Source organism: Podarcis pityusensis (genome assembly GCF_964106645.2).
Source record: "Podarcis pityusensis genome assembly, chromosome: 1".
Lineage (NCBI taxonomy): Eukaryota > Metazoa > Chordata > Lepidosauria > Squamata > Lacertidae > Podarcis > Podarcis pityusensis.
The window spans coordinates 78,255,447-78,282,951 of record NC_138028.1 but is presented as its reverse complement, the minus strand read 5'-3'; the positions used below and the strand labels follow the sequence as shown (position 1 = coordinate 78,282,951).

Below are 27,505 nucleotides of genomic sequence, written 5' to 3'. Positions count from 1 at the left end.
GGAGGACAACTTATTTCACGGCAGGGCGTTATATATATATATTTAAAAAAACAACCCCATCGTTGGAGGGGGGGTGGCATGAAGAGCTCCCGCACCTCGGCATTTGCCATCACTCTGCCGGCTTCAAGAGGGAGTTTTGGCAGGCAAACCTTTTCTCAGCCCTGCATGACAAGTTGCAGTCGCCAAAAGGGAACCCCCCCCCCCTTCAAGTGTTTGGACCAGAGAAAGCCCGCATCTGTAAATCCCACTGACCTCGGCCTCTGAGCCAATAGGCACAAGATCGGGCTGTGCAAGGTGCAGGCGCTAGGTCGCCACAGAGCATAGCTGTCAAAGTTTCCCTTTTTTAAAGGGAAATGCCCTTATTCCGAATAGGATTCCTCGCAAGAAAAGGGGAAAGTTGACAGCTTTGCCACAGAGGCGCGGCGAAAGAGCGCCCTGGAGCGCGTGCAAAGGGCCATCCCCACTAGCGGAGGAGTTGCTTTGCATGGTTTCATTTTCTAAGATGGGGGGGTCCTCTCTAGTTCCTCCACTGTTCAGTAAGTAATAGTTTAGGAGGCGACACCTCAGCGAGAGAGAAAATGCTTTGAACACATTTTCACTGTGTATTATGTTGTGAGCCGCCCTGTGATCTTTGGATGAAAGGCGGTGCATAGATTCGATCAACGAATCAATGCAAAAATGCCCGGGTTGAGGAGGTCCCAAGCCAGAAATCTCAAGTCAACAAGGGTCTTTCCCGAGACCCGAGATTGAAAACGACCCGGTTCTGCGATGAGCAGCGCCGACAGTTTCGCAGGCAGCGAGCCCGCGTTGCGCCCAGCGTTTCGCTGTGCCGGGAACTCGCCCCGGCGAAACAGCGCCGCCCAATCGCAGCCACTGCACTGGAGCAGAATCCGGGCGCTCACACTGCGCCGTGGCTCCGTGGGGCTTCCGCTCTACTTCGCCTCTTCTTCCGCCCTTGCTCCCCCCGCGTTTTGCCTCGAAATGGAACAGCCCTTCTCGCCGCCTGCCGCGTCAGGTAACCCGGAACTTCTGCGCGTTCCCTTCCGGGTCGGCTCCGGAGGCGTTCTCGGCCTTCACAGCGGTCCTGCTTTGCGACGCGGCGTCTGTCTCCCCCTGCCCCGCGCTCCGCTTTGCGTTCCTTTGCGGGAAAAGGGGGGTGTAAAAAAGCAGCCGGTGCGCGTGCGCATTCCTCTCCTGTTCCGGTCTACATAGCCTTGTGGGGTCCCCTCCTGGCAGGTGAGCGGAGGGGGGGAGGGAAGGATCCTTTGGGGCCTCCCGGTCAGACCAGGGAGCCTGGCTGGGCGAGCGGAGGTGGCGCCCATTTCCGGGATGGTGGCCTTTGAGAGGCATCCGCTGCCCGGAACCGACGACCCGGTGACGGGCGAGAAAGGCGGCTGCGCTGGGCTGCTCGCTGGAGAATTCCGCGCTTCCTTCTCTATTTTAAGATGCGTTCCGCTTTTCCCAGTCCGGTGGGTGGCCTATGTCAAGGATGGGGAGCCGGCGGCCTTCCAGTTGTTACTGGGCTCCCAGTGGCCCCGTGGTGTGGGAAAGCTGGGAGCTGAAGTCCAAAAATATTTGGAGCGCCCCTCCCCCCCATCCCAGGCATAAGTACCGGTACTAGAATTCAAAAATGAGTGGCCCGTTTCTGCCTGGTGCAACAGTCTTGCATTGCACCTGATGACATTCTCGCCAAAGACTTATTTTCTGTATTTATTTTGCTTTATTGGTGTGTACAGTGGTACCTCGGGTTACATACGCTTCAGGTTACATACACTTCAGGTTACACACTCCGCTAACCCAGAAATAGTACCTCGGGTTAAGAACTTTGCTTCAGGATAAGAACAGAAATCAGGCTCTGGTGGTGCGGCGGCAGCAGGAGGCCCTATTAGCTAAAGTGGTGCTTCAGGTTAAGAACAGTTTCAGGTTAAGAACAGACCTCCGGAACAAATTAAGTACTTAACCCGAGGTACCACTGTACTTGATTTGCTGCTCCTTAGGCCACTACCACACTATGAGGGAAAAGGTAACATGGGAAGGACTGATACCACTGTTTGCTGACTAGTCGGGCATAAAGTATGTATTTTGTTTGCTTGGAGGACTTTTACAAATCTCATCCTTCAGTGCTGCTACCCCCAGATATGTTGAAACAATAAAATAGCAAAATAGTCGTTAAAAAACCTCAACAACTCAGCACAGTAGGGTGAAATCCAATTCAGGCAATCTTTTTTATTATTATTTTAAAGAAAGGTGAAGAAAAACGTCTGCCCGGCACTGGAAAAGATAAAAGTGTAAGTGCCAGACCAGAGGGATAGCATTGCATCAGTGACATGCCATAACTGATGACCACTCCATGAATGGGGTGCCGTAACAGAAAATGCTGCCTCTGTCTGCCACCCCTTCTGACCTCTGGAGGCAGGTGCTATTGGGCTTGAGTAAGTGGGTCGGTTCATGTGGAAGTATACCCCATCAGATACCCATGCCCCAATTCATATAGACTGTTAAGGTGTTCCAACCTGTTAATGGAGTCTTGGATATAGGGTTAGGCTGAGGTCCAACCCAGTTGAAGCTCAGTATCAATAAAGGAACAAACAATGTTTCCAAACTGTGCAAAACTGACTCCTGTACCAACAGAACTGATCCTCATAGCTGTCCTAGACTGAGTTTGTCATGTGTGAAGCCCTTAAAAAATTCAGCATTGCTTGCTTTATTCCAGTAACTGCAGCCTGATGTGGGGAAAATTATTTCATATTTATTAGCACCTACTAAATAAATTAATTATAGCTTAATAAATATCCTATATTTCTACGTATTAGCATAACATTTCTATGCAATTGGTATTTTCCTAGATGCAGATAAAACATGACTTGGAGGTCCAGGCTTGCTCTCAGATAGCATGGCAGAATCAATTTGTTTTCAAATCCAATTTAATTGTGGGGCAGGGGTGGTCAATTGTGGGACAGGAGACTTTCTTGGAAGAATATTTTTATTGCTTAACTGGTTCTCCAATCCTGTTAGGAAATATGACATGCCTTCTACTTGTTGATATGTGGTGAAAACATTACGGGTGTGCAGTTGTCTGTAAAGTGTTTTAATAATTTGTGGAAGAAGACTGACCTGGTCACATACAAGGTGAAACTGGACCTGCCCTGCTCACTGTCTTTTAGACACCCACTATCTTGACAACTCCTGCCAACCTAGCAGTTCAAAAGCACGTCAAAGTGCAAGTAGATAAATAGGTAATGCTCCGGAGGGAAGGTAAACGGCGTTTCCGTGCGCTGCTCTGGTTCTCCAGAAGCGGCTTAGTCATGCTGGCCACATGACCCGGAAGCTGTACGCTGGCTCCCTTGGCCAATAAAGCGAGATGAGCGCCGCAACCCCAGAGTTGGTCACGACTGGACCTAATGGTCAGGGGTCCCTTTACCTTTATCTTGACAACTGTCATTCTATCACCATGGAAATGATGTCGCACAAAAATATATACAGATTATTACTGTTGCCCACATCTCCTGCAAAAGATATACCCTGTTTAACTGCCTCTCTCTCTCTCTCTCTCTCTCTCTCTTTTTCTCTCTCTCTCTCTCTCTGTAACTTAAATGTTCCCTAATAATAATTTTTTTCTGTATGTCACCCAGAGAATGACATGGTCCAGGTTGCACGTACAAAGTCAAAAACAATGTATTCAGCATTTTGTGTCGTTTGCAAAAGTTTGCCTTCAATTTGAATCTTGTTTCTTGTTAGGGAGCCAATTCCAGATGCCCTGCAATGGATGATGACAGTCAGGACGAGCTCATTAACAAGAATGCTGCAGTAGGCAAAGTCAAAAGAACGACTGCACTGCTCTTCAGCGACGCAGGTAACTGAAACTAGTCGGAGCCTTATTCTTAAAACTGCTGGAGCTTCTGAACCTTAAGGCATTTACAAGAGAAAACTGGTCTGTGGTTTTGTGTTTGGAGATATTCTTCATGGGTTCACAACTGTACATCTCTAGTCGTAGGCATAATTTATTTCCTAGTCACTTCAAACTTGGATGTGAGTGAGGTTTGCAGTTTTACTCTATAAATGTTAAGATATTTCTACAGAAGGCAACTTGGTGGTCTTTTTTAGAAACCATCTGCCTTCCCTAACCTGAGGCCCTCCAAATGTTTTGGACTACAGCTCCCATCAGCCTCAGTCAGCATGGCCATTGGCCAAAGAGAGTGGGAGTTGTACTCCAGCAACAAGGTGCCAACCTGGGGAAGGCTGTTTACATCATTCCAGATTTTCTTATGTTTAGCAATCTGAAGCTTCATATACATGGCTCCTTATTTAGCTAACACTGATGGCTAGAATTCCCTACACAGCCAAATGCTATTTCAAGCATTAGCCGTTAAAACTCTCATGCACGTTAGTGTGTGGTGCAATACAACTATTGGGGTTTTTTTTAGCAGAGGAAGTAAGGGAACAACAGCTATCTTTTTTTCCTTAGAAAACCAAATACCCTGATAAGAATAACTATGTGAATTTGTTAATGTTACACACTTTGTTTGGCCTTTTATTTTGTTTCAGCTATTCATGGTGGAGGGATGATAAACAATATGCAGCCAATGGCGCTTCAGTCCCTGTTTGCTTGAAGTCCTGCTCACACCCTTCCTTTTTGTTTTTGAGATTTCGCAGCTCACTGAACACACATTTTCAGCCATGAGAACTAGAAATCTATTCTTTTCTGGTTGGAAAATAAAAATAGAGGTAGACTCTCAGAATAATTTTGTTTCTGATACTAATGCCATGTTTTTGTATAGATTTACTGATTATACAGTTTTGTGTGTGCATATGTAATATGCAAACAGAAACTAAATACCAATGGTCTTGGATAGCTCCTAATACAAACTCCTATAAGGGAGACTGGCCACTACTACTGCCTATTATTTTCTTCATGAGTCCCTCCCTGGTGGTGGAGACGTAGTTACTTGATGTTGGCAAGAGATAAACACTTCCGATATATGGAATGGTACGCACAACCACAATGGTACGATATATGGAATGGTACGCACAATACCACCAGTACTACATGTTAATGGGTGGTTGGATTTTTTTTGTAAAGACTTTGCTTTTTCTTTGCTTTACATGATAGTTGGCCCTGAGTACTCATGTTCTTCCCTTTTCCGGCCCTCTTATGTTCCTCTTGTTCAATAGAAAGCAGCGATGGAAATAGTGGGGACTCTGATGACACGGGCAGTGAGGAGGAAGGTGATACTGATGAAGATGGAGGTGAAGAGGATGAAGAAGGTGAAGATGAAGATCTAGAAGGTGATGATAAAAAAACAGCTCAATGTTATGATCATTACTATTTTATGGAATCAAGTTGTCTCCAGCAGCTATTTAACTGGACATAGCGTGTTGGGCCATGGTTCACACATGAGATGAGATGAGATAGAATGTAAACTGTCATTAGCATATTTATCTCTCCATTCTTCCAAAGATCTCAAGCAGCATTAATGCTCTGTGTGAGTGGAATGGTTATAACAACCTAGACTGAAATCATCCGCTTTGTGGGTGAGCAGGAATTTGAATACCCTGGTCTTCAATCTCAACATTTTGATCCAGGTGCAGGGAACCCTTTTCAGCCAGAAGGCCACATTACCTAGTGGGCAGCTTTCTCCCGGGGTTAGCATACCAGTGGTGTGTGTTCCATAAGTGGTTGTGTGCCATTCTTTTATCCAAGCAAGCAGTATTGTCACAATTCAAGGACAGGTAAAATCACTAGAGGAGAGCGCAGAGCTGGACCAGTGAGAGATGTGGCCTGCAGAATGCGTATTGGCTGGGCTGGGCAGAGTCCCAAAAGTCTGATAGAGAAACCTAGAGGACCTGTGGTTCCCTATACCTGCTTTAACCACTGTATTGCACTCCCTCTTGCTGTGCAATACCCTGATAAACACTGTGACTTTATTTGGGTTTTTCTTTTTCCTATCAAGCAAGCCATACATATGATGACTGCTAGTTAACTGAAATTTTAATATAGCATTGGGCTACTGTGCGCCCACTGATGTTGAATCATGGAAATAGACGGGATAGCTGTAGAGTGCTGGTTCTGAATAATGCAGCCTTATGAAGCTTTAGCACTGAAAGTGGGTATTCATGGTCTCCCAGGAATCTATTTGACTGTTGTTTCTCTTCAGGATCATAGGGCACTTCAATCCAAAATGCATTATGTGGAAATAAATACTAAGGAATTCTTTCATTGTTTTGTAAGACTCAGAGGAGGAGGAGGAAGAAGAAGAGGAGGAGGAGGAGGAGGAAATGGAAATGGCTGCTACGCAATCAACACATTTGGTTAAAGCAAAGCCGCAACTTAATGGAGGCTTTCTTTCTTCCTCTGATGAAGATGCTGAAAACTGCCCAATATGCCTCAACACATTCAGGGACCAGGCTGTTGGAACTCCTGAAAACTGTACCCATTACTTCTGCTTGGATTGTATAGTCGAGTGGTCTAAAGTAAGAACTCTTTAGATAAATTTGTTGCATAATTTATCTTACTCAGTTTGTTTACATTTTTTTTTGCAAAGGCAATAAGCAGTATAATTTGATGTGACCTGATAAAAATAATACCATACCTGAGGCAATTTTCAGATCATCCTGTGCAAAATGCTTTGTGATTTTTGTAGAGATTCATTGTATGGGATCAAGTTATAATGCAGATTTACAGTCACTGGCTAAGAAGAACTAGACCAGTAGAATCTACCATTATGCATTTTAGTTATTATCCTGAACTACTAGAGCCCAACCTTCATTTAGTTTTTGCAGTAATAATGTGAACCCAGTAGACCTTAAAAAGTGCATGCGTTCATTACCTTGTTCTCTTTTTCTATAATACCAATAATATTAGTTGCTCTCAGTTTTGTTATTTGGGTGATATAAAAACCAGAATTGCTACTCTGGCATAATCTGGCAGATTTTGGCTTACCTTAGCTAAAAATTGTGCTTGCTGCGGTCCCCTTACCTTAGTATTGTTTTTAATGGTTTTATGCATGGACTGTTTTAATTACTTTTATTTTTCATTTTTAGCTGTTTTCATTGTTTTATAATTGCAAATTTTATTGTTGTACCCTTTCTGGTACTTTATGGTAAATGGCGGGTAAGAAATCAAATAAATAACACATCCCCTCCTTCTCTTTGCAGAATGCCAACTCTTGTCCAGTAGATCGCAAACTTTTTAAGTCTATCTGCGTTCGAGTGCGCCTGGGTGGAGAAATCTTGAAGAAAGTAGGTTTTCCATTGACTTAAGAAAAGTTAAAAGTCAGAATCCATGTTTCATGCAGTTTTTGTAAAACTTTATGTGTCCGCTTTCTCCTTCAACTCGTAATTCATAGCAATTTTTCCCTTCCTGGATACCATCCTAAAGCTTTGAAACCTTTCCTTAATGGCACTGTTGATGGGAATTGCTCACTTGAATGAATGGTTGTGGTTTTGGAATATGCAATTTTTCCAACACTGATTTTCAGAAGTAATGTTTTTTGGGTAGGCTACAGCTGTCACTTAGAGATCTGGCTTATATGTGTATGCGTAGAAGGGCCTTTCTATACACAGCCCAATCCGTGTGTGCTCTCTTTATGGTGGCTTTCTGTGGGATGGGTCTTCTAGTCCTTGCCTAAGAACATTGTGGCTTGTATTGCAGGTGAAATACCAGTGAAGCATGCTTTTATGTAGAGAGCATAGGGGAACAGGAATGTTGTGCCCCATTGCACAAAAGCGGATAATGAAGTTGACTGGTGCTTGGCCAGGTGCAAACACTATTGAGTTTGCAATAGTGGCTATGCTTAGTGTAGCTATTAACATGATAGTGTAAAACTTCCTAAAAATGTGCAACTTTGCTCAGATTCCTGTTGAGAATGCAAAATCTGAGGAGGATAATCCGGAGGAGGACCCTACCTTTTGTGAAGTGTGTGGCCGAAGCGACCGAGAAGATCGCCTGTTGCTGTGCGATGGCTGTGATCATGGGTAAGGAGTTCTGCCTTTAAAAACCCTCCTTGGGTATGCTACTTTTGCCTGATGCTTTCACACTATATTAGGCCTGTAGATGCTTCTTTCTCTTGTATGCTGCCTGTATTTTATGTTATTAATTTTCTATACCACCCTTCATCTGACGATCACAGGGCAGTTCACAATATAAAAACACAAAAATATATAGCATAATTTATTCTTCTCACCACCCCCTCTACCCCGCTAGGTTGACATGTTTGATGAGTATGCTGCCTTTTTTCTTCTTGCAGGGGGGAATGCTAGCAAATCATTGTTGCTAGAAGATCTTCATTTTTCTTAGGCAGAACTTGAAAATGTAGGGTTTTTCCCCCTTCAGCACTGAGATAAGGTAGCTTATACCATAAAAACAGAGTGTGCAATAATAAATTATAAAACAATTTAAGGTGTGAAAACAGCCACCAGATATTTACGTGCTATAAAAGAAAAATGAAATTTTGTTATTGTAGGCTCAAAAGAAAACCTGCTTTGTTTTCTCTAGGGATTTTTTTTATTTAGGTGGCCATTACTTAAAGCTAAGTGGGAGGTGGTCCTTAATGTGCCTAGATGAAGGAACCGCTCAAAGCCTATAAGAAGAGGATAGAAGAAGGTCAATGAATACAACATAGGGCACAAGTTGGCCTTGTTTGGGAGATACCTCCATAGGAGCAATCATAATGTATGCCCTATGCTGTGCTATTCTAGAACCATGAGGTACTTGGAGCCATGGTATGATTGAAGATTTGTATAAGCAGCCAGGCTTGTGAGATGAGGAGGTTTCAAAGAGTTGCAGAACTTCCTTTGCACTCAAAAGAATTATGTATGTCTCTACAAGTGCCTGCACAACTGTTGTTAGGAAGCTCCTGCATGTATCATCTTAGTGAAAAAAAGATGTTTGTCTGGCCAGTTACATATTACATGCTTTGCACCCTCTTGCTCTGTAAGAACATGTTACACTTTCTTTCTTTTTAAAAGATACCACATGGAATGCCTTAATCCTCCGTTGAGTGAGATACCTGTCGATGAATGGTTCTGCCCACCATGTGCACCAGCAAATGCTGTATCTGTTGATGCTGGCAAGTATTTTCTTTAGTAGCTTAGCTTTGCATTGTAGAGAGCTGTTCTTCAAGAAAACAGGACTTTCCCACAGCTTATGCAACATGACTTTTATTGAGATAGGATTTCCCCATATAAACCAATCAATATTGCTATAATTGAAGGAAAACTCATTCAGTGTTAAAAACTGGTAACAAAACAACGTTTTTATCTCACTACTTCTTCAGCTAATGTTGATGTCCATTGTACAAGCCTGCTACACCTAGAGTCAGCCACACCATTGCATTGGCATCGGTGAACAGTAAATTGCTCCATAACCATCTCTTTATCTAAACTGGTGTTTGGATCTGGTAGTTGCCTTGGAAGGGAAAACATTGCACTGTCCATGGGGAATTCTAAAGCAAAGGGATTTAAGGAGCTTTCTTTTTTTCCAGAACCCTTGCCAGTTTTGTTCTGGAGGCTTAGCAGAATGCCTGGATTTAGGTCTCTAGAAAGGTGTTCAGGTGCTGGTTGAAACACAGCTGACAACTGATCTTGTTTTAAGAAACAGATCATGTGAGTGAAGAGGAAGTTGCTTCCCTCATAGCTGATGTCGTCCCTACCACCAGTCGACTACGTCCCAGTGTCCGAACTCGAGCTATAGCCAGAACACGTCAGAGTGAGCGTGTGCGGGCAACAGTGAACAGGAATCGCATAACAACTGCACAGCGAATTCAGGTACTGCACATTCTGAGGGGAGGATTTTGAGTGGAGAAAGCTCCTAATTGTAGCGAAGAGACAGTTTGATTTAGGAAGAAATCTGGGCTTGGGGGGGCGGGGGCGGCTTTTCTACTTCCTTAATTTTGTAGTAAATCAACAATTGTGATTTCCCATCTTGATTTTTAGCATGTACCAAGATACCTTATGTCTTCCCTTCTTGATGAAACCATTGATGCAGTCGCAGCAGGGCTGAGCACAGCCGTGTATCAGAGACCACTGGCTCCTCGAACTACAACCAAGAAAAAACGAAGAGGAGGTAATTTGCTAAGAATGGTGGTGATAGTTCTTAGTTAATTTTTTATGAGGCTTACACAGCTCTCTTTCCACCCTTTCATCTTAAAATAATTCTGTGAGGTAGGTTAGGGTGAAGCTGTATGATAGGCACAGGAATCACCATGTGTGCTTCATGGCTCACAGTGGATTTGAACCTTTGTCTCCCTGCCCTCCCCCAGTATGACATCACTAACTGTTTCAATACTCAAGCTGTCGGTGGATTTCATTTATTTATTGGTAAACTGTTTCTGTGCCTCCTTTTAGCCTCCACAGTGAAGCCTCCATGGCAGCTAAACAAAATAGACAAGCGTAAAACAACAATCAAAAGGCCCAGAATATGAGCAGCACCAATAAAACCAGCAGGCAGCTAAGAAAGGCAGAACACGCAGCAGAGCCTTCTCTGAAGATTGAAGTGTATGGCCTGGTTCATGTGGGTGCAGCAGGCCCTATGTAGCTGTCAATAACTCTAGGGAAAAACAAAACCGCTACCAAGTGTGTGGGATATTAATGAATATTCAGATGGCAGCTGCACTTGAACCTGGTGGACTGATTCAGATGTTTGTTTTGACATAAAGTGCCTTACAGATTTTCTTTTGGTGAGGTAACTAGCCACTTTATGGACCCTCGGATGAGCCAGGGTTGGAGGGTCTTGCACCATACATGCTCCAGGCATTCAAGTGACCAGCCATTAGTTTCATATGGTCTGTAACCTCTGGTGGCTTTACAATGGCTTTGTTCACACATAAGAGCAAACCATAGTCTGAAATAAACTATGGTTTACTGTGAGTGAGCAGTGTGCTGATGCATGCTGCTTGGTTGTGCCTGCTTCCCTTCACCCCACATAGAGATAGGAAACAACCACAGAGTGGCTGACCTAGTTTTATATGTGAAACCAGTGCTTGTGGTTGGTGACCCTCTAAATATGCTGTAGGCCAAGAACAAACCTTGACTTCTGCTCGTGGTTTGGTCGGAGAGAAACCACAATCACTGGTTCTTGTGTAACCTAAGCCAAGTGTGGTGGCTTGTTTTTCCCAGCTTGAGAAAAAAGGTGGTGCAAAGCAGGTGCAAATTAGCAGAGGGCACAATCATGTTGCTTATTCACGATAAATACTAGTTTGTTTTAGACTATGGCTTTCCATGACACATGAACCTGACCAGTGTCGGCAGGGTCATCTGAATTAATCCCAGTTTGTTGAAGCCACAGGAAATGAGAGGTCAACAGAGAGTGAACACCTCTGGAATAATCCTCATTTATTCTCTCTCTTCAAATTTAGGCTGTGATGTTTCTGACACGCGCTGCTTTTCCTTTTGAGAATGCATTGTATTTAGCATGCAGATTACAGAAGTGATTCAGGTTATAGGCTGTATTTGCTGATCTCCAGCTCCAAAATCTTTCTATATTTTACCTAATATAGCCAGCATGGTGTAGTCGTTAAGAGCAGTGGACTTGTAATCTGGTGAACTGGGTTCGATTCCCCGCTCCTCCACACGCAGCTGCTGAGTGACCTTGGGCCAGTCACACTTCTTTGAAGTCTCTCAGCCCCACTCACCTCACAGAGTGTTTGTTGTGGGGGAGGAAGGGAAAGGAGAATGTTAGCTGCTTTGAGACTCCTTAGGGTAGTGATAAAGCGGGATATCAAATCCAAACTCTTCTTCACTTCTTCTTCTAATACAGGGAGGAGAAAGAAATCAGCAGGTAAAAAACCTCATACCAAGTCATCTGCTGGAAAAAAGAGCACTGGAACTTGGATTAAGAGACGCAAACGCCGAGCAAGGCGGAGGAAGGGAAAAAAAATAAAAGTATGTTCCTGGAGTTTTCACCAATGCAGAAATTTTTCTATTGTTTATGCTTTTCTTGTAATAGAGCATTGTTACAATTTTCTTGTAATATAGCATTATTTATTTAGGACTAATTATTACTTTATTTCATATACTCAGACAGTCTCCAGGCCTACTGGCCAAGGTTTTCACTTACTTTCTATGATTCCCTTTAAGAGGGTTGCAGAGTAGAGAATGCAACCCCTCATATTTCTGTGATACATAGTCATGTTTTCTATTTTCATAGTGTTTGGTGGGAATCCTGTTCTGAGCATAAAGGTAACCTGCTCTCCTTCTACCCAGGTGAAAACTGAGCTGACTTCTCGTTCCCGGATTGCAAAAACCCTTCGTCTTGGCAAGCCTGTACATGGCATTTCAATCCCTTCCATGTACAAACCAATGGAACCCTCTCTTGGCCTTATGAGAGCAGATATTGGAGCAGCCTCTCTCTCTGTGTTTGGAGATCCTTTTGAACTGGATCCTTATAACAGGTATGAAATATGACAAATGAGAAGAAAACAAAGAACTGCAGTTCAGAAATGCATGGAGACTTTATCTGTGATAGGCAGGAAAGAAGAAAAATGGGGCTAAATCCAAATTAGATTATAAAGCTTATTCAGTTTGAAGCTAATCTTTTAAGTGTGCCTACTCTATATGTTCCTTAACCCATTTGCTTCCCTGCTATTTCAGAAACTTCTATAGTATATCAGAAGACAGAATTTGATCTTCTCAGTTTGAATATTTCATTTAAGAAAATAGGCAAAGCTCAGATAAGATGGAAGTTGGTTGTGATCTTCAAAATTTTCTCTCTCCTAGTAATGAAGAGCTTCCTGTAAATTCAGCCTCACCTGTGAGCAACAAAAGAAGAGGCCTTTCTCAATCAGCACTAAGATCCCATCGTCCTGTCGCTCGACCAGTCGCTATGGGGCTTCCTGGGTAAGGTCAGCCACATGATGCTCTGTTATACAAAGCAGCAGCAAGAGAAGGGAGGTGCACAAAGTTCTCTTCTAGTTTGTGGTCTCTCCTGTTTTTCACACTGCGTTGAAACCTCAAACCCTTTTTGCAGTCTTCATGGATTCATGCTCAGTGCTACAGACTATAGCATAGTGTGTGTCGTATGTGTATATGTGGAGAATAATAGGATTGTAGAGTTGGAAGGAACCCTAAGGGTCATCTAGTCCAAACCCCTGCAATGCAGGAATCTCTGCTAAAGCATCCATGACAGATAGAAAGACAGTTCAAATCCTGGCTTAGCTGTAGTTGGCTTGAAGAAGCTACAATCTTTTCCTTTCAGTTCTCAGTTTGCTGAATAGGTCACTATTCCTAAAATTACGAAGGTGATGACTCTCAGTGAGCAATTATAAATAGCAACCATGTAACTCTAAATATTCTCTCTCTCTCTCTCTCTCTCTCTCTCTCTCACACACACACACACACACACACACACTCATATACTCATTCTCACTAGTTTGATTCTCTCATTCCACCGGACAGGTGGAAGGGAAGCATTTGATACAAATGTCGCTCAAGACTCTGGAATTCCTAGGAAAGTTTGTGAAAGATCCCTAAAATTAGTTGAAAATTCTCTAATTAGGGGAGCGGGAGATCTCTGCTGGCCACCATGAAATCCTAAGCAAGCATATTCCTGAGATCAAATTATCATCACATATGAGGGAGGAAGCTGAGAGTGGTAAAGGGACAAGCACCGTCTGCCCAATTGTTTCTTCACACATAGCACATCCATATTCCTTCTTTAGACTGTTAGCTCACCCTGATATTTTTTTGTAGTGGTGGAGAAGGAAATATTTGCTTGTGGGTGGAGTCTCTTGCCGTCATTTATTCCAGTGAGACATCCCTGCTGCTTCCATCACGGGAGAGGGCTAAAGAGAGAGGCTCTCCATTGAGCTTGCCTCCTGTGCAAAGAATACCTTACTGCATGCTTATCCCCATTCCCTGCTTATTCAGGCTTCATTTTGGAAGCATGCTAAAAAAAAAAAAAACACCCAGCAAGCTTACCAATGCAGTGTTCCACATGTTCAACAATGTGTTTCTAAAGCAGCCCTTAGGCTGCCAGGTTCATTCAGTCCTGGGCTACTGATCCTTGGCATGCTAACATTGCTTCCTACAGTGCTGAGTACCTGGGAACCCTGTTTGGGTCTGTTTTGTTCAAGGATGCCCAATGTCCAGTTCAGATCAGGCGTCTGCCGGCTGGTAGAGCGTTTTGAGGCAGTTTCCCTTTAACTGGGGCATGAGGTGGAATGTTGGAGCTGGGAGGTTCTCTTGCAGTTGGGAGCGGAGAGCCCTAAACAAACTGGAGGGAAAGGGTGGGCGACTGGAAATTTGCCAAGCAAGGAGGAGTAAATGTGTGAGTAAGCTGAAAAAGGGGAAGACAACAAACGGAATAGGACAAATATTAGGGGATTTTCAACATGGGTAATCTGGAGGGTTTTCTTTGGCATTGGGTAGAGGTTATCACAGCCCTGCTTTATCACATTGAAAAAGATGTTTGAGGTTGTGGTTGTTGCTTTAAGAATATTAAATTTACATGTGCATTAGAAAGAATGAGGGAACCAATCCCTGCCCCAAAGGGCTTACAGTTTGTTGTGCTAGAAAATGGTACAAGGGGGTTGATGGAGGCAGGGGGTACAGAGGGGAAGAATATGCAATTGGGCTCAGTTACAATAGGGAATGGAGACTTGAGGAATGGGGTTTGGAAAAGGTGGATTTTGAGGAGGGATTTTGAGGAAGTGAGGGAGGCGGCATCATGGGAACTTGGTGCCTGGCTTTGTCCCTGAGTCTGAAGACTCAGACTACAACTAAACATGATAAGAAGCAGCTGTTTTGTTTTGTCTTGTGTTCACATGTCTGTTTTGGTTCACGATATAAATGATGGGTAGGGGTCTGTTCACTGCATCAGAAGGGGTGTATGGATGACATATTTCATGATTCACAACTTCTATGGGCTCTTTTGAGACAGTTATGTAAAGCAGTTTCATTTCTTTTCGCTTTTGTTAGTTTTGTTATTAATTCATTACCACCAAGTTGCTTAGTGGTTCTCTCCCTGGCCCCATTTTATTATCTCAATGACCCTGTAAGGAAGGTTAGGCCGAGAGATAGCTCAAGGTTTGCATACTAAGTTTTCTCAGAGGAAAAAGAATCATTTTCCTTACTTCAGATTTGAACAGGGTCATTTGACTGGATTCCTGCTCCTCTCCCCGAGAGACTACCAAAACTGAAGCTTCTGTCTTGTGGATCCATGCCTGTCAAATTTTTTAAAAATGCTTTAAGGTTTAGGGAGCTTTCTGCTTCCTTTTTATTAGGAGCCAAAGCGTAAGCCGAAATCACTGAGATGTTCTTTCTAGAGCCAAAGAGGGCCAAAGCTCATTGAGAATTAGGGGAGAATCTACAAAAGAGCAGGAATGCAGCCAAATGTTTGCTTCCAAAGAAGGCAAGTTCCAGGTGAGTTATTACAGGTAAGGCAAAAGCAAATTGGAGTTCCAAAATGGGAAGTAGCTTGTTGCAGCAGTTTGGACTTTTCAGAGCACTTAGCTTAAGGGGTGTTTGTGTGTGTGTATTCAGGATAAGGCTCCTGGGGAACACCAAAAGCGTATTTTAGATGTATGTCTGATGCTATGGCCATTCCAGTTTGGACACTTAATATATTAATATTTTTTATTTATTTCAGTACTGTGTATCTATCTTGCCTTTCTAAGAAGTGATCATGGTGGCAACACCACAACAGAATTTAAAGCAATATATTAAACAGTATAGCTATCATCGATTTTAAAAGTAAACAATAAAAAACTCCATTGAAAACAGTCAGAATTTTTTTTTTTAAGTGAGCCTAAAAAATCTTGCTGGACAATATGCCTCCGCTACTCATTGAAAAGCAGTAATAGGCTGGGCATATTTCCTTTGGCAGGGCATTGTATATTCTTGGCACTATCCCAGAAAACCCCTCCCTGACAGAAGAGTTGAGGGCAGGGCTTCAGTAGATGATCTACTAGAAAATTCATATGGGCAGCAGTGATTCTTCAGGTACAATGATTTGAACTTGTTTAGAGCTTTCAAGGTCAAAAGCCAACAACTGATAAGTGAGGGATTGCCTTACTTCCCTATATACCTGTCTGTTGACTAAGGTGATCTATGGGCAGTGCTTTATTTCTGGGGAGACTCAAGGATACACAGTACTGGCACCTTAACCGCCCCCCATAAAAAAAATGTTAAAGTGCAGCACTTACTGTAACAACTTAGTCCCAGCACCATTCTTTTCCTTAAAAAAAGAAAAAGCACTGTCTATGGGTGCCCACATAGTAGAACCTCATGCATCAGAACTTGGTTTCATGTCAGCTTAGACTTAATCTTTCAGTGCAGTAGCAGCTGCCCTGTGCAGCATGCTGCCCGTTGCAGTTGAAATGCATACAACTCCTTTTTAAAACCTTTAAAAAAACCTTTTTTAAAAAAACACAGGCTTTTCCAGAAGGCAGTCTTTTGTTGTTGTTTAGAACTGCTTTATTTGTTCTTACCTATTTAGTTTTTATTTTATATTGTTATTGTGGTGCGGGGATCTTTAGTGGTTTATAAATATCCTAATGAATTGATAACCAGTGCAGAAAGTGTAAGGTGCAAGTGGTATGCTCCAGTTGGCTTGCATCATCCAGCATCCTAGCAACAGTATTCTGGACAAACTGAAGTGTCTGAACTGTCTTCAAAAGCAGCCTCATTAAAAAGCACATTACAGTAAGCCAACCTGGAGGTGACCAGTTGCGAATTCCTATGCAGCTTACGCATAAGTAAGCCTCACTGAGTTCAGTAGGCCTTCCTCCCAGGTCAGTGTGCATTCTATTTTTTTTAAAATAATATTTATTATTTTTCCAAAAACTTAAACACTAAAAAGAAAAAAACAGTACAACACAAAAAATTAACAAAACAAGACAAAGACAATAAAATAAATCAAACAATTTCATTATCCCATCTTTCATTCACTTATTTCCACGACCTCCTCACACCTCGCTTTTTGTATTCCACTTCTGTTAATTATTTCAGCAATTCCTTTCCATCTTCCTCTGTTTTCTATCCTATAATTATCTTAACTCATTCTAACCTTATTTTTTCCTTTAATGCTCTATTAACCTATCTGTACTTAATTCCTTATAATATTTCTACTAAAGCCATATAACTTCATTCCAACATTTTCCTAACATTCATTAATTTTACAATATTTCTGAAGATAGTCTTTAAACTTTTTCCAATCTTCTTCCACCGACTCTTCTCCCTGGTCTCGGATTCTGCCAGTCATTTCCGCCAGTTCCATGTAGTCCATCAACTTCATCTGCCATTCTTCCCGGGTGGGCAAATCTTGTGTCTTCCAATACTTCGCGATGAGTATTCTTGCTGCTGTTGTTGCATACATAAAAAAGGTTCTATCCTTCTTTAACACCAATTGGCCGACCATGCCCAGGAGAAAGGCCTCTGGTTTCTTCAGGAAGGTATATTTAAATACCTTTTTCATTTCATTATAAATCATCTCCCAGAATGTCTTAATCCTTGGGCATGTCCACCAAAGGTGAAAGAATGGTCAGTGTGCATTCTAAAGCATGAACAATTGCAGCCAGATCTGGTTATACCTGCTTGGCTTATAGCAGTGGGCGTATTTCCATGTTATGCAGGCAACACTTGGTATAGTTACACTGCTTTGCCACATTTTAAATGCATGATATATAGTGACTCCATATATTTTAGATCAGTATTTCTTAGCTCTCCACATTCTTGACAATTGCACAATGCCCTTGATTTTAAAAGTAACAATGGGAGGGAAGTGTGATGTATAGAATGCTTACTGTGAAAAGCAAGAGTGACTAGAAGTCCTTCTGCTTATTCTGTAACATTGGTGTTATTTGAGAGTAAGTGTTTGTAGGATTAGTATGTGTGGAGTTGCAGGCAGAGTTAATGGTTCTGCAATAGGCGTGAAGCCTGTTAGCTCAGCTGCAAGCAGGTTGAGTGTAGAGGCAGCTAGCTTTTCTCTCAGATGTGGCCTTGGCTAAGCAGAAGGAGTTATGGATCTAAGAATCCACAAGAGGTACATGTTTTGGAGCCATTTCAAAACATCAGTGGAGCATCTTATTTGTCTCACTTCTTTTTTTATGGAATGTCTGCATTGTTTTCCTCCAGTCTTCTGGTTTGGAGTCCCATTTTGTAATTTTGGGGCACCTTCTAATGAGATGGTTGAGTTTAGTGAGCTTCTTGGGTGCAAAGACACTGATACCAAAAATACTGGGGGTTCTTTTGTAACTCCCGTGTTTTGCAGTAGGCAGGCGGAAAGCTCAAGCTCACAGTATCAAAGCAGAGATGTGAATAAAACTCACCTTTTATTTGGCAGAGGTCGGCTGAGTTGTTTCACTAATGAAGTTTGTTCTATACACTGAGTTTTTTTCCTGTATTTCTTTGCTACTCGTATCTCTTTAAATAAAAATGTGGGTGAGGTGGGGTGTTTTTATTGTGTTCATTTGGATAATTGAAAGCTGTTATAATTTGCTTTTTTAAAAAAGAAAGCAACTGCTTCAAGAGCAGCAGGAAGAATCTGTTAGGCTGCAGCAAAGCAAAGAAACGCTGCTGCTGCAAAAGACTTACACAGGCTGAGCAGGCTGCTTATACACAGTGCACAGGACCAAAATGATTAAAAACAAAACAAAACTGCAGCTGCCCACTGGTATGGATGGGCCAGACTAAAACATTTTAAGGCCATTGGGTTTTGGTGGAGCAGATTTAGGCTCCATTTCTATATGCTCTTAACCTGAGAGCAAATGCCATTGAACTCAGTCGGCCTTACTTCTGAGTAGATTTGCAGAGGATTGCACTCTTAAGCACACGTTCTGTTCTCCAGTTGAAATCAACAAGTGCTCAACTTATGACTGGATTGTGCTCCATGTTCTTTCTTGCTGTTTCAGACTTAGAGAATGTTATAAGTGTGTAGTAGGCAGAAAGCCAAGATGGTACTACAAATGTTGTGTTATCTGGAGGTTCTGGGTTTCAGAAATACCAGTTGGAACACCCACCCCCTCCCTGGTCTTGGTAAATGTTCACATAGCTTATCCAGCTGTGGACAAGTATTGGATTGAAAACAATTATTGCAGCATTTTTTATATTGCTTTGGTTTCCACATTATATGTGTTTCATTATATTAGCTTTTTCAGGCTTCATTTTTGGAAGGAAAAGTGGATGCAAACATTAAATGAAATGAGAATGAGATTCTGCAGGTTTTCTACACTTGCATTGGATTGTGGAGTACAGACAACTCTGCATAGTACCGGGTTTCCGCCCCACCCCCACCCCCAATAGCAAGGCTTTTCATAGTATTTTCAGCCCTCTATAAAGAAAATAATACTTGACCATTTATTTTCTTATCCCACTAGCTATAGTTATTTTGTATGCCATCAACTCAAGGTAGGCTGTTTCTTCTGAAAACACTGGTAGCAATAGGACTGGTTGGGGATGGCTCATCTTTAACCTATGTAGCTGCCTCAGGTTTGTGGAGATGTGCTACAGTCTCAAACCTATATTCATAGGATGTCAAAGATCCTTTGTTCATTATGATGTAACCAGTATAGTTCTGTATAGTGTGAAATCAGAAGGCATGCCTTGTGTAATTTATAGGAGGAGTGTTCCTGCCTTGACACCTGAGCCAGAAGCTGGTCCAGCCCCTGTGCCCGACCTGTTGGGGAGCATCCTGACTGGACAGAGCCTCCTTATGATGAGTGGTTCTGACGTCGTCATTAATAGAGATGGATCGTTGACAGCAAAGAAAGCAGGTAATGCTTAGTTAGACTGATCTGAAGTTTGTTAGCATGTTATGCGCACAAGCACTTTCTAATCCTTGCAAGCAGCAGGCAAGCAAATGCCATGTTGCAGCCTGTAATAGTATGTCTTGAATTGGTAGCCAGAGTTATTCATAGAGGATCATAGAATCATAGAGTTGGAAGGGACCCTGAGGATTATCTAGTCCAACCTCCTGCACTACAGGAATATGCAACTGTCCCTTACGGTGATCGAACCTGCAACCTTCGCATTATCAGCAGCACGCTCTAACCAACTGAGCTACAAAATCAGTACATATCAGTATTTTGTTTATTTGTCAAAGCATAGCAATAGAAGAGAACAGTATAGGACTATTGACATTGTACTGCTGTTGTGCTTTCTAGAATGTATCACATTAATCTGAATTTCATAAAATAGACCAATTGATTGCCCACATTTGATTTGGTAAGCAATATATGTAAGTGATCAGAGGTTATACGGAATTAGTATGAGAGAGCTTAGGGTGCAATGACCAACCCTTTTATTTTTTAAGTGTTGACACTTGGAGGTGTAACTTACTGTCATACTGGAAGTTGTGCTAGCTGGCACAGCTGACAGTTCACTTGCATAGTTGCTAAAACCCCAATTCTGTTGTCCTGTGTTAACTTCATATTAAAATTATGGGATGTTATTGTCGGTATAGAATAGTACAAGCAAATGAGTGGGAAAACTTTCATGGGTTTTTCTCGTGTCTCTTTCAGTCTCATTGCTGCATGACAATTCAGCAAGCAATTCAAGAGTGGAGGAAGGCTTGGAGGACAGTGCCCAGCAGGGGGCTTCCCAACTGGGGACTCCAGTTAGTGGCAGCTCTGCTGCTGAATCTTTGGTTTCTTCACAACTGAATTCAAACTCCAAATCTGCTGTCTCAAATACTTGCGCCTTGTCCTCTTCTTCACTAAGCCTAGCAAACAAAGCAGTGAATCCATTGCAGATTACATCTGGAAGGGCTCCCATTAGATTTGAATACTCAATGACTCCAAGGTCTGTTCAGGCTCAGAGTTTAGCAAATCTGAATAGATGTGGCCCCAAACTGGGTGAAGTATTCAGATTTAATGGAGGCTCTAAACTGCCTGGGGCTCCTCTTTCTGTATCTTCTAAATTATTGTCCAATAACTCGAGTTCACTCTCAAAACCCGTACCTGTGCGGCAGCCTCTGAAATTGTCCCCTAAAAGGCTTGATATCTCTGAACTCCCCAGGATACCAAAGATTAAAAAGGAATCGACTAGTGGACATTTGGGATTGCAGCCGGCCAGTGACCGAAACAGTGGTATTCCCAGCTCCTGTGTAACACAGTTGACTGGCAAAGGGAGTACAAACCAAACAGCTGGTGATAGTAAAATGGAGAGCAGCAAGTCGCGTGCTCCTCAGAGACAAGCGCACACAAGTGGAGGCTCTGCTGCTGCCCATGCCAGTTGCACCTTTCCTCCTTCAAGGGGGAACGTTGGAAGCTCATCATTTGAGAGCTTTAAAATCAACATCCCTGGAAATGTGGGACATTCCAGCAGACTGTCTAATCCTGGGTTTTGCAATACTTTCCGGCCTGTGGACAATAAAGTACAGCAAAAGGAGAATCCGTCGCCCCTCTTTTCGCTGAAAAAGACTAAACCAGTCAAAAGTGAAATATATGATCCTTTTGATCCAACAGGCTCTGATTCAAGCTCAACAAATAGCAGTCCGGAAAGATTGCCCCTTGCTAATATCACCAGAACAATATCCATAGCGAGTCCAAAAGTCCAGACATTCCAAACAGTGCGCCGCATTACCCCTTACACACTGGAAAATGTATTTGGATCAGGGGCCGAATCATCAGATGTGCCATCAAGTAACACAGAGTCTCATGACGATATGATAAAGGAGAGGCTTGTGGAGCAGGTATCTGATGCAGAACAAGAGAAAGCTGAGGAGGAGGAATTGTCAAGTCTACCCTGTACATCCTCTGCCATCAAGCAAGTCACAGATGTAGAGCACTTAAATGAGGAGGATGAGAATGGTCCTAGGGTAGTTTTTGAAGATGACCTAGGTAAGGCTAGAGCGAAAATTGAGGCGGACAGTTCCGTAAGAGAAAACAGTCTACAGATATTACCCAAAAATGAGCAAACAGAAAAGCGATCTTTTTCAAGATCCCCATCAAATTCCAGTTCTCGAAGCCAGAACACATTAAAAAGAAAAAAGGCAGCTACAAAAGACTACAAAAGCACACGATCAAGATCTAGATCAAGAACGTGTTCAAGAGATAGAAGCTCCAGATCTACTTCTCGCTCCATTGAAGAAAAATACAGCAAAAGCCACAGGACTAAATCAAAGACTCGGCATTCCTCAAGTGACCGCTCCAGTAGTTATGAGCGATTGAAGAAAAAGAAAGCAAAGGATAAGACAAAAGACAAAAGGGCAAAAAGCTCCTGGGCAAAAGAACACAAGAGATCTAGATCACGATCTGGTAGTCCAGGCAACTCTTCTTTTGAGTTGTATGAAAGTCGGAAAAAGAAAAAGCATTCTGCCACTAGAGGAAGGGGGAGGGAATGTTCCCCATCAAACAGTGCTGAGAGAATGAAGAAAAAGAAGCACAGAAGAGAGCGAAGCCATGACAGGTACAAGAAGGAGAGAACCTCAAGGTCCCGAGAGAGAAAGAGATCTAGATCTAGATCCCGGGAGAAGCGAAAGAGGAGATCAAGGTCATCCTCGCCATCAAGACCCCGGGAGTCCAAAGGGCCTAAGTCTAGGGAGAAACAACTGCAACCTAGGTCATGCTCCAAAGAAAGGAAACATAAGCCGAAAGAGATGCCACTGCTACCTCTTCAAGAGAAGGACCAGAAAGGCCAGAAATCCTCAGATGATAACCTGGGCAGTTCTCTTGATCATGCTCCTCCTTGGACCCAAGACTTGGAAGATTCAACACAAGAATCATTGAATGTTTATCTAGACCTGATGCCTGTACAGGAGAGCCCTCCAAAAGAGATAGCAATGAAAGTTGATTTAGAAGAGACCATTGTAAAGGAGCAAATCTGCAAGAAACTTGTAACTGTAATAACTTCTCAGGCAAAGTGTGCAAGTTCCGGAGTGCTACCTGACACTATAGATTCTTCCACTGGGAAGGAATTGGCAGCAGGCTATGAGTCACCAGGACTTGCTAGCCAAAGTAGTGAGCAACTGGAAGAAACTGAAGTTAGAAACGAAGATATTGATGATGTGTGCCCATTTTTATCAGACTGTCTTCCAGTGAAGGAGGAACTTGTACAGGAGCATGATGAGCCAATGCCAATTAAAGTTTTGCCTGAAATCAAAACGCCAACAGAGACTAAAGGTGGGGGCCTTACATTGGGTGAGAATGCCACTGATGTAAATAAACATGAACCGGAAGCAGTAGCTCAAGGTCCTGTGTTGAAATCTAAAGCACCAGTGAAAAGAGTTACGTGGAATCTTCAAGAGGAAGAAAGTGATGCAGTGACTGCAGACAAAGCAGCAAGTAAGTGCATGGTAAATCTTCAAAATGGCAAAAGTCGAAGCTATGGGGATAGCTGCTTTTCTCATTAGAAGTGAGACGGAATGTAGTTGTTTGTCATGGTTCAAGGTTGGATTGGTCCCACTAAATGGGAGCCTCAGGTTATGTTAAAAATAAGGGGTGCAGTTTCGCTGTAGTTTGGCACTTATGTTAGTGAGTATTCACCTTGCATGCGTTCTCCTTGCTTCATGCCCTCTGACATTGCCTTTTTTTGGTGGCAATCCAGTTTGCCATTACCTCTAACCTGGCAAACTGGTTTTCTCTTTCCCAGAAAGCAGAATTCCAAAGCAAGATTTTTTTTCTTGGTTTGGAGAGGAAGCTTAAACTATGGTTTTCCATTTCTGATGTAATAGCAGACAATGCTTGTTTTTGTTAAGTAAGCCATAGAGTTCTCTCTAGCATATATGCATGCGTGCTTAAGCAGTGTTTAGTACTGCAAGGAATTCTTTAAAACTTTCCAAAACAGCTAGAGTTATTTAAAGAGAGACTTGATTCCTCCTGTTACACTTGTTACATGTGTAGTTTGAAGAATATAACATGGGTATGTGCATCATAAAAACATAACTAACTCATAAACAAGCATAACTCTTCCACCCTCATCCTGGATCACAGTTCATAAACTAAATGTCTGTGCCACTTTTAATGAGCTTTAAGCTATGAATTCAGCTTTGCTAGGTATTTCTAGGAACTTAGAGACGTGTTTGTGCTTGCAGACTAAAATCTCATTTTAAGAAGTTGGGGAAGCTTGTTAAACCATCTGTACTGAATTCTTCTGAGGTTGTCATGAAGTTTGATAACTTGAAGTGTTTTTATTTGCTGTGATCATCTAGATGTTTTGTTCTGATATGCTTTTCTTCCTGGGGATCTTTCAGGGGTGCCATTCTGCAAACAGCAGAGAACGAAAGAAGGGGTCTGGAAAGCAGAGGATTTGACCCAGACATTAAATCAGGTGCAGTTAACTGAGCCTCCTCCAACCAATTATATGATTCCTGAGCCTATGTTTCCTGATCTAGATTCCTCCCAGGTTGGTTCCCACGCCTTAAGACAAGTGTCATGGGAGGCCATTTCACTCCATCTGTAAACTTGTGCCCCCAACTTGACTTCATTGTGGAACAGTCTTCTTCCTCCCCCCCCACCCAAATGTAGTACATTTCATTCAGCCCATGTACTGCAAAAATTTATCTGACTTTGAAACTGTGTCCTGCTGCTTTGCAATGGGCTTGTTACTTCTAATTTCCAATAGCTTATTAAATATGTGGGGGGGGGGGTTAGACATCTTAAAATCAGCTATTAGACTGCATACAAAAATGCTTATTGAATACCACCCACTGCTCACCAGTGGGGCTGATGTGAGCCCAGTATTATCTTAATATATTACCCTCCTTTCCCCCTAAGATCCCAGGATAGGTTACAACAATTTAAAACAAACTTTTCCCTTTTAGAATAAGCAGAAAGTAATATACGTGTCCCTTTAAATGAAAGCTGTTCTTGTAATCCCTATGGATCATATCCCCACCCTCATTTGTTCAGAACATACGAATAGTCTGATGGATCAGGCCAGTGTTCCAGTGAGTACAGCATCCTTTTCTCCTGGTAGCCAGCCAGGGAAGCCTAAAAACAGGACCTGCCCCACCAGTATTGTCCTCGCCTGTGATTCCTGGCAACTGGTATTCAGTGGCATTCAGAAGTAGAGAACATGTTGTGATATGAGAAGTGGTCTGTGATCCTTTTCTTTTCTTTTCAGGTTTACAACCAAAACCTGCCTCTGACAGCACCACTGCCCTCGAGTCTGCCCCCCTATGCGCCTGTTAGTCAGCCCACCGTCCAGTTCATCATGCAGGGGAGTCTCCCTCTGCTTAGCTGTGTGGCGGGACAAGGATTGACTCCGGAGCCTGGCAATCTGGCAACAGCTTCAGAACCAGGAATTCAGGCAGCTTCCACAGGAGATACAGAGGAGAAAGTCAAAGCACCTAAGTCCCCTGTGGATAAATCAAAAAATGAGGAGGTGAGTGGAGGTAGATGGCTCGCTAAGATGATGAAGTTGAACTCATGGGCAAAACCCAAATGGAGCAGCACACTCGCACAACAGCCATTGCGCTCGTGGGAGCCCCATTCTTAGCACAGCACAACAGCCAAGTCCAGTGCCTGTCTTAGTGCAACTACTATTCTACTTGGTGACATTTAAGCTTTGTTTACTACCTCTTGTGCTACTGCTTGCACAACATCAACTCTCAAACTGCATAGGATCTCTCCCATAAAATCTAAGAATTCTCCTGCTGCATCAGACCGTCTAGTCTTTCAGAACAGTCAACAGATGCTTCACAGAGAGAGCTATCCCCAACCCTTGGTTGCTAGAAGTAAATCACCACTGAGCATTTAACTATTTTGGTGAATCATTAAACTATTTTGTTGATAGACCTGTCCTTTATGAATGTGTCTGATGCTTTTTAGATACACCTAAGACACTGGTTCAGCTAGTGGGTCCTAGCCGGATCCTAGGTGGGTTGCAACAGGAGCACTATGAACATGCAAATATATGGTAGAAGATCAAGAAATTGGTCCCCAAATGTATTGTTTTGGTTAAAAGTGGGTTCTGGATTTGAAAAGGTTGAAGATACCTGGTCTAAGCTATTCACAGTCACTGTAATTTGTAGCAAGGCATTTAGTAAATTAACAGTGCGGTTCATTAATAGGCTTTCCCTGAACCTATTGTACTTCCTGAGGAGACCTGAAATAATACAATGTCTGCATATCCCACTTGATCCCCACCCCCCATTTCATCACAACTAGGACTGCCACAGGGGAAGCAGCATATCTTCCTCCTGTAATTTAAAAACCACTGCTTTGATAACTTAGTTTGAAAACCTTACTTGCGGCAGCTTTTTGGTTAACTGATTTTTTTGGTCCTTTATAGTACATGAAGAAACTTCACATGCAAGAGAGGGCTGTGGAAGAAGTGAAACTCGCAATTAAGCCCTTTTACCAGAAGAGGGAAATCACTAAGGAGGAATACAAAGATATTCTTCGGAAGGCGGTGCAAAAGGTAACGAGAGGGAATATCTTATTTTAAACTTAGGCAAATGGCTGTGAAAAGCCCCATTTAAGTCATGCTCTGTAAACTGAATATTAGCTGCTGGCACAAGACTTTCCTGCTCTTTCAGGTAGTGTATTTGAAGTCGAAAAATGCAGGGTGCTTTAATGCTAGGTTCACAGAAACTAACTCAGTCCCCTTTTACCATTCCTAGATCTGCCACAGCAAAAGTGGTGAAATTAACCCAGTGAAGGTGGCTAATCTTGTGAAGGCGTATGTTGAGAAGTACAAACATATAAGGAAACACAAGAAGGCTGACCCTGAAGAAGAGCCCCTTGAAACAGGGAACTGAAAAAGGCCAAGCCCCAAAGATGAAACAAGTGGAGGCTTTTCTAGCCAAGGATTTTCTTCTTCTGCAGAGGAAAGCAGGGATAATGCGATTGCATGTTGCAAGACACCCCTCCCCACTCAGCAACTGAACGTGGTCGGGCCTTCCTGCAGGGTGACCCATTCTCACACAGGGATGGGTGTGGATTGGACTGCAGTTCAAGAGCCAAATGTCAGCAGATCCCACTCAGCTTGTGGAGTAGCTGGACAAAGTATGTGTGTGTTGGGGAGAGGACACACTATCAATTTTCATGGCTTTGATCGCCCCCCCCCCTTTTTGGGTCTCTGCACTTGTCTTTCCAGTTTAAAACAGACACTTTTATATGCAGTGTACAGCAATGTATACTTGCTCCCACTGTGTTCTTATTTATCAGAAATGTGGATTCTTTAGCGATTTCTCAGAAATTTGGTTTAATACTTGAACCGCAGTATTTCTAGCCTATTCTGTGATAAACTTTGACTCGCTCTGTCTTATGGGAGTTGCAGGCGTTTGCTACCCTTTCTAAATCCACTCCTGAAAACACTGCTCCAGAGATGGCATTCATTTCCCATTTTGTTGAAATATCTCAAATGCGGAACTTCATTTTGAAAGGGCGGGGGTGGAAATTGGTGGAAGGGGATTTGAACTATGTTGAAGCTCTTGTGAATAATGTGCTGAAGGCTGGTTTTGAGTAGTTTTGCATTCAACGAGCTGCCTTTCACTGAACAGGGAGGGTGCGGGGAGTGGAGGCAGAGAAGCACCATTTGCAGACTTTCAATAACAAACCTGAGGTATGCAGCAAAAAGGATGTACAAAGGAGAAATGTGACAGTTTATAAAGTTATTTTGAATTGTT

The 27,505-nt window shown here is 42.8% G+C and overlaps 1 protein-coding gene across 5 annotated transcripts; it reads left to right on the top strand.

Moving 5' to 3' along the window:
- Positions 1-1,033: 1,033 nt before the first annotated feature.
- On the top strand, positions 1,034-27,505 carry PHRF1 (PHD and ring finger domains 1). 5 transcript variants are annotated; one of them, XM_081014507.1, is made up of 18 exons: positions 1,034-1,236; positions 3,739-3,853; positions 5,173-5,286; positions 6,362-6,471; positions 7,156-7,239; positions 7,853-7,974; positions 8,968-9,068; positions 9,593-9,765; positions 9,934-10,063; positions 11,756-11,880; positions 12,202-12,389; positions 12,715-12,834; positions 19,552-19,706; positions 20,454-23,216; positions 24,125-24,201; positions 24,997-25,257; positions 26,167-26,295; positions 26,498-27,505. In XM_081014507.1, the coding sequence occupies exons 2-18, from the start codon at positions 3,763-3,765 to the stop codon at positions 26,633-26,635; spliced, it is 4,881 nt and encodes a 1,626-aa protein (XP_080870633.1). In that variant the 5' UTR covers positions 1,034-1,236; positions 3,739-3,762; the 3' UTR covers positions 26,636-27,505. The 5 variants fall into 5 exon arrangements, with proteins under 5 accessions (XP_080870633.1, XP_080870632.1, XP_080870630.1 ...); XM_081014506.1 differs by having other exon boundaries at positions 6,236-6,471; positions 9,599-9,765; XM_081014504.1 differs by having other exon boundaries at positions 6,236-6,471.